The sequence below is a fragment of the Syngnathus typhle genome, linkage group LG3 (assembly GCF_033458585.1).
Source record: "Syngnathus typhle isolate RoL2023-S1 ecotype Sweden linkage group LG3, RoL_Styp_1.0, whole genome shotgun sequence".
NCBI lineage: Eukaryota > Metazoa > Chordata > Actinopteri > Syngnathiformes > Syngnathidae > Syngnathus > Syngnathus typhle.
This window is the reverse complement of record NC_083740.1, coordinates 12,225,287-12,238,441: the sequence shown is the minus strand read 5'-3', so window position 1 is coordinate 12,238,441 and position 13,155 is coordinate 12,225,287. Positions and strand designations below refer to the sequence as shown.

At 39.0% G+C, this 13,155-nt stretch overlaps 2 protein-coding genes across 2 annotated transcripts; one reads left to right on the top strand and one right to left on the bottom strand.

Annotated features, from left to right (window-relative positions):
- The first annotated feature begins 10 nt into the window (after positions 1 to 10).
- On the top strand, positions 11 to 1,779 carry lg3h4orf33 (linkage group 3 C4orf33 homolog). The gene is made up of 6 exons (XM_061274859.1): positions 11 to 335; positions 412 to 605; positions 757 to 817; positions 932 to 983; positions 1,077 to 1,276; positions 1,379 to 1,779. The coding sequence occupies exons 1-6, from the start codon at positions 271 to 273 to the stop codon at positions 1,473 to 1,475; spliced, it is 669 nt and encodes a 222-aa protein (XP_061130843.1). The 5' UTR covers positions 11 to 270; the 3' UTR covers positions 1,476 to 1,779.
- Position 1,780: 1 nt separating this feature from the next.
- Positions 1,781 to 8,945, bottom strand: LOC133151657 (sodium channel and clathrin linker 1-like). Its single transcript, XM_061274860.1, has 17 exons — positions 8,899 to 8,945; positions 8,671 to 8,803; positions 8,161 to 8,286; positions 7,357 to 7,427; positions 6,923 to 7,013; positions 6,703 to 6,794; positions 6,425 to 6,602; positions 5,453 to 5,551; positions 4,830 to 4,901; positions 4,125 to 4,199; positions 3,868 to 4,007; positions 3,508 to 3,700; positions 3,077 to 3,273; positions 2,812 to 2,890; positions 2,373 to 2,468; positions 1,998 to 2,050; positions 1,781 to 1,912 (listed from the first exon to the last, which is right to left on the bottom strand). The coding sequence occupies exons 1-16, from the start codon at positions 8,943 to 8,945 to the stop codon at positions 2,018 to 2,020; spliced, it is 1,722 nt and encodes a 573-aa protein (XP_061130844.1). The 3' UTR covers positions 1,781 to 1,912; positions 1,998 to 2,017.
- Positions 8,946 to 13,155: the final 4,210 nt, after the last annotated feature.

The following is a 13,155-nucleotide window of genomic DNA, read 5'->3' as shown; positions in this document are numbered from 1 at the left end:
AGAAATAAGGAAGTCCATTGACTGCTGATGTCATTTTGATAAACTCGACTGTTGACAAGTACGGGTCCAAAACTATACTTGCGTTAGGTTTGTTTATTACCTAAGTTTGATTTACGAGTTTGATAACACGTGAATCTAAGAACTCCGTTAAACATTACTCTAATTTAATAACGCATTGCGTAAAATAATTAATGACAGGAAGGTGAAAAGTTGGAAGTGTTTAAGAAAGCAGTATGCGATGCTTATTGTTTATTCTCTTGGAAGGACAATATGGGGTTAGTTCGTGGACTGCAGTTTGTGACAGTCATTTGCATGACATTGAGTTGTGATTCTCTGTAAGTTGATATTTTTAATTTTCTAACCTGGGGCCAGATAGAACCTTACAGTCCTTGTATACAATTCTACTTACAGGCTGAATATGCAAGCAGAGTTTGAGATCCTGCACACTTGGGACAGCAATCCTGTGAATCATGATCCTATCAGGATCATCTTCTCCCCTGGTGTTGAAGGGCTAAAAATGAAGACTTTTGCTCCCTTTTTCAATGACCTAGAGGCCCCAGCTGGAGCACCTGGCCAGCCATTCCCTGGGCTCTGGAACTATGAAGGTGGGTGATTGGAGCTCAGATGAAGGTGTATTTGGGAAGACCAAACAACTGTATCATGAAAACATGTGGTATGACATTTTGTATGCATTCATTTGATTGTCTTTTGAAGTCTGGTGCTAAAAATGTCAATATTTCCCTTTTACTTTATCAGTTGTTGAGTCCTTCTTTCTCGATAGTACTACAGACAATTACTTGGAGGTGGAGATTTGTCCGTAAGTAAAATCGAATTAGTTTTAATATTGGACACATCAATGGGCATCTAATAAATGTAGTTATACTGAAACTTCCACTTTTATCTTGTGCCGATTTCTATTATTTCACTTCAGACATGGTCAGCATTTGGTATTACTGCTGTCAGGGGTTGGCCAAGCGTTCCAGGTAGGCAGATGTAATCGAAGTAATCAACAGATCCATAAAGGGTTATTAATATGCTTTAGTGTGGCGTAAAATGTCCCTTGTACCCACTTTCAGCAAGCACTGCCGCTGGTTTTTAATGCGACAGTCATCGGCGACAAATGGATGGGTGAGGCTCTCCTTCCCTGGATTTATTTTCCTCCCAATGTGAACAAGATGAACTCTTATGCTATTCATGGCTCCGGAGAGATGCGCACGTACGAAGCACTCTACTCCATCCCCCGTGATGAGATAGTCGAAGGACAGAAGCCAAATTTGTAAGTACACTCATTGCAAAACTATTATTTTCTCTTGGAGCTAATTAGAACATAAATGTTTACAACTTTGTGCATTACATTTTACGTTCTTTTTCCTGTTAGCCATGCCCTGAAGTATTTTGGCAATTTCCGACTGCAAAGTATCATGGGGGATGGCTGGGAGCAGCCAGAGTCTGATCTCTGGAAGGGAAAACGCTGAGCAGCTCACTAACTTGTTTGTCCTATTTCTCACTTTTTTTTTTCTTTTTTTAAATACTTGCGTTTAACTGCAGCATTTGTGTGTGTTGTCACGGATGTGGAAACATGTCTTTCAGTAATTTCTGTCAGTGATTTTGGCATAGTCATATGATGGAATTTAACAAAGTGTATTTCATGCCTTTCTGGAGTTTTGTACATTTCTTTTTCATTTAATTCCCTTTCTGATTTTGTGATGTTTGTATATCTATGAATGGACTGGTTCAGTAATAACTTAAAGGTTGGAAAACAATTGTGGCAAATCAATAAACATAGCATACCTCTGGTGTTTGTATTTTTTTTTTTATAGTTCATTGTGAATGTTCTAAAGACAAACGAGTCACTGATAAGAGTTCAGAGGAATCAAGCTTGGCCCTTCGTCTCTGGGATGCCAAACGGGAGCTGTCAGGAAAAGAACAGAATTAACATCAATTCTATTTGCACATAGTACATAGTTAGAAGGAAAGGTTGAAGGTTGATTACTCACAAAAAAAGCAGGCAAAGTACCTATCCAAGAGCTAATTGGGAACTGCTGTCAGCCTACGGAGAGTCCAGTTCATAAAAAAAAATATTTTGCAAGAACAGCTGTTTTCCTTTAAACAGTACTTGAATACTAATGATCATGATATGCACACGTTCATGTTTGTCAGAAACGTTAAACATATGTACAGTGTATAGAATGTGGTGCCAACTAGTGTTGAATTAAAATAATGCACCAATCATGAACACTGCACTCCGTGTGTATTTTGAAGCACACACACACTATGAGGACACAGAGCGATGTCACAAGCCGAACAAGAATTTCTTTAGCAGAGGCCATAGGTCATCATTATCACTACAATATGCTGCTCAGTCGTCACACCTGTTGTGAAGGTAGAGTTGTTTGTTGCTCAACTTCAGTTAGTCGTCTCTGGAGGCGACTGGCTTTCTCTCGGAATTCAGCCAGCTGTCTCTCATACTGAACAAACAGAATATGTAAAAATACTGTTACAGTATTGGTTTCTCTTCACGTGAAAAATACCAGACAGTGAATTCTGATGATCCTGTATGATAATCCTACACATGCATTAGTGGCAGTGGAAGTTGATAAATTATATATTACAGATGCTGTCTATCCTATTTAGACTCATAAGGTAGCTAGAGCCTTAGATAAGAGTTGTGTGCTTACTGGACTGGACAGCAAAAGGTCACACAAAGAATTCATGCTGACGCTGACTTCAAAACATTCATTTTGGGGAATGTGGGAGGAAGCTGAAACACCACGACCATATCATTATCCTCCGCCTCATTTTTTCACAAACCTCCACAATAGTATTGTTATTTTTTGACAGCTGGATTTCATACTCATGTGAACGCTGTTGGTGTAGATCCAATTCTTCTCTGAAAAGACAAAACAAAAACAAAAGAAAATCACGCACATATATTTTTTAATTGTTGTTAAACAGTTGCCATGACAAGAATGTCATCAAAATTGAGATATTTCTTGACCCTTTAAAAAGTCTAGTCTCAAATCACATTTCTCTATTAGTGTCTATTCTTTTAAATCTGCTGTTTTTTAGTTCTCACGTGAGAGTTTTAATTCTGGATTCCAAAGCCTGGGCCATCTTTGACGCCTCCACTTTCCAGCGCTGGATACTTTTCTGCTGAGCTGTCAGAAGGCGCATCAGATCAGCACTTGAGCTGCGACTGTGCTCCTCCAGGTCACTCATCTGTCCTTTTAGTGTTTTCTCCTTAATGCTGTACTCTTGCATCATCTGTGCAATCTAGGAAAGTGTAAAATCATGCTAAGTCTATCCCTTTTTATTTTATTTTTTTTAAAAACCTCACTATTAACATTTTATCTCTCGCCAGTGTCCCAATAAGTTGTACAGGTATCTATGCAAAAGTAGAGTACTAGGTAAAATGAATATGACAAAGAAGCACCGGTTCTCTGCTTGCTTTGGAAGATCTGTACTCTCTTCTCAGTGGCACATATTTTCTTAAATTCTCACATTTACCTGTTGTTTGGCCTTCTTTTGGACTTGCAAAGAAGCCTTCCGCAGCTCATCCATCTCCCTGCGGAACTGAACATTCTCCTGTTGCAACTGGAGTCGCTCATCACTGATTCTGCCACAGCCCTCTCTTGCCGCATCCAAACAGCCCTTTACCTGTTGCACTTCTTCCTGGCGTCGGGATAACTCCTCACTGTAGCTAAAGATCGAAATAAGCAAACATGAAAGATAATAATGCGACGTGATTTTATATGCATTTCGCAGCTGTTGTCTTTGAGCGGCTCTGGTTTGTACTGTGGTTATTAACAACATGATATAACCATCGACTGGCTTTAAAAGCAGTGAATATATGACTGATCCACCTACTCCGCTTCCAACTTTTTTAGTTTGCTTTGGGTACTTTCCAAAATGATGCTCATTTCATCCTTCATCCGCTCTGCCTTTAGACACCTATGGTGAAAGTCATCAATCTTCCGAAGCTCATCGTCTACCTTGCACTTGGTCATCTTAAATGAAAAAACAAACAACCAATGAATCATTGCGTAAGAGTCGTGCATTATAAAACATTGAAAAGACTTTGGATCTGGATTGAGCTGTTTCCAGTACTATAGTTAAACATCTACCTTTGCCATTCCCTCTTCAAAAGCTTTTCTCTCTCGCTTTGACCTCTCAATCTGACACTGTTTGTCCATACACTCCTATAACAAAAAGAGGAAGTGGAGTGTCACATCAATATTGCAACTTCAACCAGGTGTTGCAAAACAAATACCGTAAATTCCGGACTATAAGCCGCGACTTCTTTCCAAAATTTTGAACCCTGCGGCTTATAGTCAGGTGCGGCTTATATGAGGATTTTTTTCGTGATTTTTGCGATGACTTGATCACTTTTATACACTGCGGTATCTTGAAGAAAAAAACAACAACAAAAATACTATTTTGAAACACTACTATGGCTGCTGCTTATTCTGGCTGTGTTGCTTGTGACTATTATGAGCTTTAGTAGGAATGCACGCTAGGTGACCTGCGTCAAAGGGCTCTAAACCCTTCGTCACAGGCAGTGTTTAGAAAGACATGTTAAAGTATGTTATTAAAACTTTAAAAAGGCTTTCTGTGAACGGTCTTTCCTTGTAAAAAAGACATGTGTGCACGTGCGGCTTATAGTCCGGTGCGGCTTATATAAGAAAAAAACTAAAATATCCCCCAATTTTAGCTGGTGCGGCTTATAGTCCAGTGCGGCTTATAGTCCGGAATTTATGGTAGTTAGAATGAATGAAATGTATGCATTGTGATTTTAAGAGGAATTTGTTGTAAGGAGGGTAAAAACTTACCATTTGCAATAGAGACAATTCTTCCGTCATACTTTGCATTTCAGTGTTGCACTGCTGACGAATATTATCCAGCTGTTAAAAAAAGTACAGTTCTGTCACTGCGGGAAATCTAGTGTATCAGAATGTTGTGAGCTCTTAACAGACTATTATCACCAATACAATACCACACAAACAAGAATAAAACAAAGTGCAAAAAACATGCATGGCGAGGATGCACTTTTGGCTACTGTGCCCAGATTTTGACAGTACTGTAAAATGGTTTGAGTGTCATCTGAAGATGGTTAGAGAGAAAGTACTACATTTAAGTTTATTGTATGACAGCATGTGGTGTTGAGCAGAGGTAGGCATTCCGTCTCAGGTACGAAAACGGTCCATTCCGGATGGATGCCAATTTTGCAGACGGACAAAAGACGGACTGAAGATGGATGGGAGAGAGTAGCGTCGTTTCCTGTAATTGTCGCTATTCAGGTTAAGTGCTGACGAAACTTTATCTTGCATGTGTAACCCGTACATTCAAGCCAAATGTGAATGTTAAAGAGAGAAATAAAAGTGAATTTTCATGCAGGAGGTGGCAAAGGGAAACTCAAGTAAAGTGCTTCCTTCCCACAGATGACATTCTCTACCTCTTTATTGAAGCAAAGAGCAGCATCCTTGCTCAACTGTTGGAAGGCCTTTTTTGTCTTCTCTAGATCCTCCCTCAACTGCTTTGCTCTTAACTGAGCCTGAGGAAAATAAATGGAGGGTCAGCAGGTTAGAGAGTTTGTGCTTGTAACAAAGTCAGATTCAAGTTTCCCAAGATCCTCCTCTTCTACATCTGATACTTAAAGTAGTGTTTTCTTTCGTTTTGTTTTATAGGAAAAGTCTGGTGGGTTATTGACCCATTTAGGTTAGCCCGTACTCATTAAATAACATTTTAATCATCACTCATGATTGCTTACATTACAGATTACAGACAGCCAACGAGGTTTATTTCGTCTGCCAGTAAGTTAAGTTTGAGTTTTTTTTTTTTCTCCTTTATGGTAATTGTTTTTGTATGTACCCTATTTTTTGCTGTTGTTTTCATGGTAGACTTAACCTATCATTTGTCAAGCTGTTTTCATGTTAGACTTAACCTATCATTTGTCAAGCAACAATAAATTCATTAAAACAGTCATAAAAGTCACTAAAACAGTTGTATAAGTAGCATCGACAAATGTACAAGTCCTTTAACTTTGTTTTGAGTAAATAAATACTCTATTATCTACATCTATTATTGCACACTGTCGGGACACAGTGGTTGGGAACCAATCATCTCGGAGACACAGGTAGGAAGATCAACACAATGGCTATTTAATTTTCATGGCCACTCATTGCCAAACAGTGTTCATACAATAACTACATCATAGCTGCTCCAATGGCCACTGAAAAAAAATGGTATACTCAAGTGACACCAAATAGGCTGTTTAAATTTAAGGCACACACTATGTCTATTATAACTAAAATACTCTGCTAGTAAACACATTTCAAGTGAAAAAATAATGCAATCTGGTGGGGCTTTTCTCAACAATCCAAATGAAAGAACAGTCTCTACTTTATAATTGGAAGTACATATGTACCTCTTCCTTCTGCAATGTTGCTTCCTCAGCCATCTCAACACACTCTCGCACTTTTTCCAGACCCTCATACTTCTCCTGTTCTAAAGTTGAACAACGGGCCTTTAGGTTCGCTGCTGTCTTCTCCCACATAGCTTGATCTTTGAGTGCAGTCTCTGCCTCCTGACATGCAACTTTTATTCTGAGCAATTATAAACATCAAGAGCCGATGGGAAAATCTCCAAAATTACATCTTCATACATTAAATGTTTGTGAATAAAACCTTTTCTTTCCATAATCACCTGGTCTCTTGCTGGCTGATGGTTGTCTGAAGGTGCTGGATTTGTTTCTGTGCAGCTTCCTCTCTACTCTGAGCCTCTGCTTCATCTTCTTCCTAAACACGCATGGTATTTACAAATTACCAGATCTGAACAATTAGTAATTATAAAATAGTTGTTTGAACTTCTACTCTGATAATGTGAAATTCTCCATGTCCATCCTACGCCAAATACTACATTTCACCTTTCTCTTTAGCTGGTGCTGAACAGACTGGAGCTGTTTGGTCATCTCATCCACTTTGGCTATGGCTGTTCTCAGATCAGATTTGGTTGTTCTATAACACAAGTGACATCCAACATTCGCTAGTCAGGCCTTATATGATGTATTTACATATATATGAATATCTAAAGAAAAAATATATATAGTGTATAATGCGGCCTTTAGATGAGAAACAATAATTATCCATCCATTCTGTATTTTACTTTTTCTCATTATGGTTGCAGGTGACCTGGAGCCTAACACAGCTGACTAGACAAAAGACAGGGTACAACCTGCACTGGTTGTCAGCTAATTCCAGGGCAAATTAATTAATCTGGGTGTATTTGCGACATTAAAAGTGTATTTTGGTTTTCAAAATACATGTTGCAACAGCTACATTGAAGCAAAAGTTTAGTTACCTGAGCTGGGTTTGTAAGTTCTCTACCTCTGTGCTGTCTCCCGCCATTGTATTTGGAAAATTATGGTTGGTCTGTGAGTGACAAAAAATACACAACTGCCATTAGTGTGGCATGCTTGCAAAAATACATTTTTACATAGATGGATAAGTATCCATTCATTTTTTGTACTGCATATATTGTTAAGAGTTCCAAGGGGGCGGGAACCTGTGCGACCTGACTCAGTGAAAAAGGGTGACTATACCCTGGACTCAATCAGCGAGTGATTGTGACTAGACAAATTACATGGTAGTGAGTGCACATGGTAGTGACTGAATGAAGTATATGACCCATATAGCCCACTTGAACTCAAAATTGACTTTATGCTACAGCTCAGGTCTGTGAACAAAAAAATCTGATCAGGCTCTTGACACTTTACCTATGCTTGTTCTATTTAGTCACTTCCAAATAAATGTATGTAGTTCCTTATTTGTTCATTGGGGCTTGTCTAACAGCTGTTGGCAAAGTCCAAGCATATGGTCAACTGTGACCTCTAAAGTGATGCCAACATTTTTAATTATAGCATAACAGATAGAGTTGGTGGTAGCGGTTGACATTTCTTCACAAGATTCGTACAGATTTCATCAAGAGGTAGCTTCAAACACTGCAGATGTATTCTATGTGAAATCATTTTTGGAAGATACCTGACAAACGTAACAACGGTTAAAAGTCATATTAGAAAAGGCATCAATATATCTTTCTTTTGAGCACTCTGCTGGGGTCAATTGTTAAATTGCATCCAAACTGTATATGTTAAGATGTAAATACTGGTATCAGCTGTTGTCCTGCTGCACTGGCATTGAGTCCGTTAGTTAACATTGTCTGGTAGAATTCCTGTAGACAGTCAAGTTCCTGTACAGCTGTCTGCCATAACTCTGTGACCTGCATCCGTTCCTTTCAAATACATAAAATATACTGATTATACATTCTAAACAATTAACACATGCGGTTGTTAAAGACACATTTTACAATTCACAACCAAGACTTTCATTTGTAAACGTGGAACTTCCAACATAAATCATAAACTATGGATGATTATGTTAAACATGTAATCCTTGAAACTATTTTACATCATTTTAATGTAGATAATGTGAGGAAAAACCTCTCAGGTAATGGATAGATGGATGTAGTATGTAAAAGAGACTACAGTATATTATCCACTGAAGTTCGGTCTTTCTTCGAACCCAACCAAATATTTTAGTGTACATGATGTGAATACATATATTGCATGCACTAATACGGGCACAATTAACTCAATTAACTTAAACACATGCAGACCTGCTTAAAAAGTTGGACTTGAGCTTCATCGTTATTTATCATTCTGTTCTCCTCTACGTTACCCTCCGCTCCTGAAGTCAATGGGAGCATCTGAAGCTTATTTGGGACTGGCTCCCCCAGCTCTCTTTGCAGCCTGCAAAGATAGTGGGAAGCTTATATTTATTAATATTTTTTAATATGTCCAGTATGTTGTCTTGTTTTGTTTCATAACTAAAAAAAAATCCATACCAGTCGTCCTCCTTGAGATCACTTTCCAACTTCACTTTGACGGTCATCATCTGTCAAATATCCAATATGAAATGTGTGTTCAGAGAATACTTTAAATATTATGAGCAAATAGAACGTTAGTTAATATACCTTGTATAGGAGCTGTAGCTTTTAGCTTTAATTCAAACACTCGCACTATTGTGGTGAGCAAGTTCAGGTTAAATGGCATGACTATTCCACCTAAAATAAATACATATTATAGTGCAGATTAAAGATTAACAACTGTCTTTATATCTGCATTCTGTCCTTCCTTTGTTACATCAATTCGGCCATTAAAGAAGCACCTGTGAAGTCACATGATTAATTTTTTATTAGGTCACTAAAACGGTCAAAATAAAAAGATCAATTGTTTGGATCCGATTAGTCTAGTTCAAATGCATCTGGCAGTTTTAAGATTTCCTGGACAGCAAAGTTTCCAAAGTGCTACTGCCATCTACTGTTGTTTTATGCCTAGAAGTACACTAACTCCTTTTCAAAATTAAACAGGAGGTAAACAGCACAATCATACTTAATTGATGTTTGACGGCTTTTCCGATTAGTAATTATATTTTGACAACTTGATTGAGAAACATTGATGTGCTTCGCTGGTCTCCGAGTGGTTCGCATGTCTGCCTCACAGTTCCGGCCCCCTCTGCTTGGGGACAAACTGAGCAGGATGGGATTGGACCCCTGCTTGGTGGCATGGACCTCCAACTACCTCTCAGTATGTCAGGCTGAGAAACAATATCTCTGATACTGTGGTCAACAGTACTGGGGCGTTCCTGGGTACATTGCTGGCCCCTGTTCTCTTCACCCTGTATACCTTGGACTTCCGTTACAACTCTGAGCTGTGTCATATACAGAAGTATGAGGATGCCATATCAGAGATCACAATGAGGAGGAGTCCAGGAGTCTATACCTTTGCCGCCTGATGCCGCTCCAACCATCTGGAGCTCAGCGTCTCCAAGACAAAGGAGGTGGTCATCGACTTTGGGAAGTCCAGATCAAAGCCTCGGTCAGTACTACTGGAGGGAGCTGAGGTGGAGACTGTGGACTGGTCAGTACACACCACACACGAAGATGCAAAGCAGGATAAACTTCCTGAGGAGGGTGCGGTTGTTCAACATCTGCAATAGGCTGTTGGAGATGTTCTACCAGATTGTGGTTGCTCGTGTCCTCTTCTACACCGTCATGTGCTGGGGGAGCAACACATCCAAGAAGGATGCTTCCAGATTGGACAAATTAGTCAGGCGAGCCGGTGCCAGCCACCCTCTGCACACAGTCATCGTTGCTCAGAGGAGTCTGTTCAGTGTGAGACTACTTCTCCATAATTGTAGGACCAACAGACTGCCGAATTCTTTTCTTCTTCATGCCATCAAACTGTATAACAACTGGGGGATGGGCTGATAAGAACGGGGAGAAAAGGAGACCTCACATAATTAAAATACCCAAGTGTAGTTATCTTTAATATTATATTATTATTTGTTATCATTGTTATTTTACTCTTACTCAACACTTTATTGCTATGTGCTTTATTTATTCCTCTACTTTTTGTTACTCAAGTGCAGCATTCTTTTTTGTATATTTCTATGTCAGCGACTGGAACCAGAATTTCCTGAGGGAGCAATCCCAAGGGATGACTAAAGTGGAGTCTAAATCTGAGTTTGAGTTCGTTTCAATCTCAGCTTTGACCTTTTGGCATGATTTTGCCTCATATTTTACCTCGCGTTGCAAAAACGTTGCATGTTAGGTTCAATGAAGACTAAAGATGCCCATAGATGTTAATATGCGAATGGTTCCTACTCATTAGAGTTGCCCCATGTGTCCTACGATTGACTAGCAACCAATCCAAGGTATAACGCCTGTAACTCCCTCATCACCAAAACACTGGAAGTAGTTGGTCAGTGTTTACATGGCATATATCCAAGACAGCACCGTGTTAGAACGCTCCTTCAAGCTCTTTAAAAATTGACATGTATTTTCAGATTGGAGCCACTCGTGTATATTCTGCATTCATTTGCAATTTTTGTCCATCACCCGAAGAACTTAGATACACACCGAATGTAACCACTACAGCAACCGGGAGGTAGAATTGAGATTGAAAATGAGTATGGGAATACCCCAACATGGACATTCCGTAGTTTATCTGTGATATCTGCTCGAAGCATGCACCGTGCTCCAGCTCTGTCTGAAACCCTTGGTCTGGACTAGGGTGCTGATTCCCCTTTTCCCTTTAGTGCCGAAAAAAACATGACAGCACACTCCGCCGTTGGTCTTCTTGGGGGATTTATTTTCATGTTCACAGTGACAGAAGTACACAAAAGAACAAAAAGTGTGACTGCTCCTTTGCTCTTGCATCACTGTTTTGGAACTGCACACAACCTCACAGACAACTGCTGCCTGCATGTATGCACACTGTCCCTGGTTTTGCCTTCTCCCTAATAAACACTTAAAAATACATCTCCATATTAGTGGTCAAAGATGTTACTGTGCTTTTAAGTATTTCTGAGCCATCTTCATTCAAATTGGGCCCTCTGGCTGATTAAATTCTGAAACTTCATTCCAATGCAATGGACGCATGATGGAAGTATGACAGCAAGGAGGTGTAAAACGTTCAAAAGTGACAGATGTTTTTATGCAAGTGTAAAGCATAAATGCGCCTCCATCAAAGATGAGCAAGTGCAGGCTCACAACAGACATTTTGCTGCATGAGTAAAGCAGTGGTTCCCAACCCTTTTTTTTTGTGTATTCCCAAAACATTTTGACATGCTGTGAGTACCCCCTCACTCATACGTTTGATCACTGTCCAAAAGTATGAAGAAATGAGAATGTATTTATTTTATAACCTTTAATCCTCAAGCATTGTCTTCTTTTAAACTCAAAATAAAGAAAATAATTATGTTGTCTAAAAAAATAAATTAGGATAGAAATAAAAAAAAGTAATTGAATTCATTAGGAAACCTTCCTTTGTTATAAATATATATATATATATATATATGACATCATTTATCACCAAAAAACTAGAGCAACTTTGAATAAGTTTGATCAAACAGGCATTTAAATTCAAAAGTCACAAACAAAACACTTACGACTTATACTCAGACTCATTCAAGCAGTTTTACTTTCCTTTCATCAGTCACATGAGCTTAATGAGATACTTGCACCAACATACAGCTCGTTTTTGGAGATTGATTTTGGTGTGGTAGTGCCACTGATTATTGTCTCCTGGGGGAACCAGTTTAAGTGCACACACCACTTTATTATGAAATCACTTAAAAGATTTAATTAACGTTGGAAATAAATGGTTACCGTATTTTCCGGACTATAAGGCGCACCTAAAAACCTAAAATTCTCTCAAAAGCCGACAGTGCGCCTTTTAGTCCAGTGCGCCTTATATATGGACCAAATTCCTAAATTTAAACTGGCCCGAAGCATTGTGTCATGAAATCAATCATAAGTGACCCACTGAAGACTATGAATCATGAATCACAAAGACTATGGATCATTATTTTGTGATTATAAAGTAATTTGTTGCGTCTGAAGTAGAAATAAAAAAGATCAAATAGAGAATGATTTGATTTGGATTAAAAATCTGACACGATGCATTAATGGTGCACCTTATAGTCCGGTGCGCATTATATAAGGACAAAGTTTTAAAATGGGCCATTCGTTGAAGGTGCGCCTTATAGTCCGGTGCGCCTTATAGTCCGGAAAATACGGTAAATATTTCCACATACCCCCTTGCACTGTGCCTGGTTGAGAAACACTAGCATGGGTAGGCAACTCATGCACTACTACAGTAAAGTACAGAAGAAGAGGTAGAGTCTTGAAAGATGGTCCACAAAATATGACGTTCATCTACTGGCTTTGCTACGGCTATGGTCGCAGCAAAAGCTACAAAAGCTAAAGCTTGTCTTGTCTTTCCCAGAAAAGACACCACGATGCAAAAGCATGGGCAACTTGAGCTCATAAATTGGTGACACTGGTAATAGAAACTTGCTTAACCTTGTTATATTAGCAATAGGTCTACTGTGGCTTAATGATAAACCTAAAAACTTCAGAACTTGGAAACCTGAGAATGCAACAAGGAGTTTAAATCTCAACCCAAGTCAAAAGACTGACTTACATTTCATGTGGCTTGAGAAGGAATACGTTGAACAGGTAGAGCAAATCAAAGAGGAACACATTAATAACCCATTGCCAAGACAGAGGATGAAGTACTGTTTTGGCTTTTCATGG

What these genes read in the sequence shown, in the direction of transcription:
- lg3h4orf33 (XM_061274859.1), top strand. Translation starts at nt 271, where the DNA reads ATGGGGTTAGTTCGTGGACTGCAGTTTGTGACAGTCATTTGCATGACA. An exon ending in TGGGCTCTGGAACTATGAAG is followed by an intron (nt 606 to 756) that starts GTGGGTGATTGG and finishes TTACTTTATCAG; the next exon opens with TTGTTGAGTCCTTCTTTCTC. An exon ending in TTGGAGGTGGAGATTTGTCC is followed by an intron (nt 818 to 931) that starts GTAAGTAAAATC and finishes ATTTCACTTCAG; the next exon opens with ACATGGTCAGCATTTGGTAT.
- LOC133151657 (XM_061274860.1), bottom strand. Translation starts at nt 8,945, where the DNA reads ATGACCGTCAAAGTGAAGTTGGAAAGTGATCTCAAGGAGGACGACTG. An exon ending in AGCACCAGCTAAAGAGAAAG is followed by an intron (nt 6,795 to 6,922) that starts GTGAAATGTAGT and finishes ATGCGTGTTTAG; the next exon opens with GAAGAAGATGAAGCAGAGGC. An exon ending in CTAAAAAAGTTGGAAGCGGA is followed by an intron (nt 3,701 to 3,867) that starts GTAGGTGGATCA and finishes TTCGATCTTTAG; the next exon opens with CTACAGTGAGGAGTTATCCC.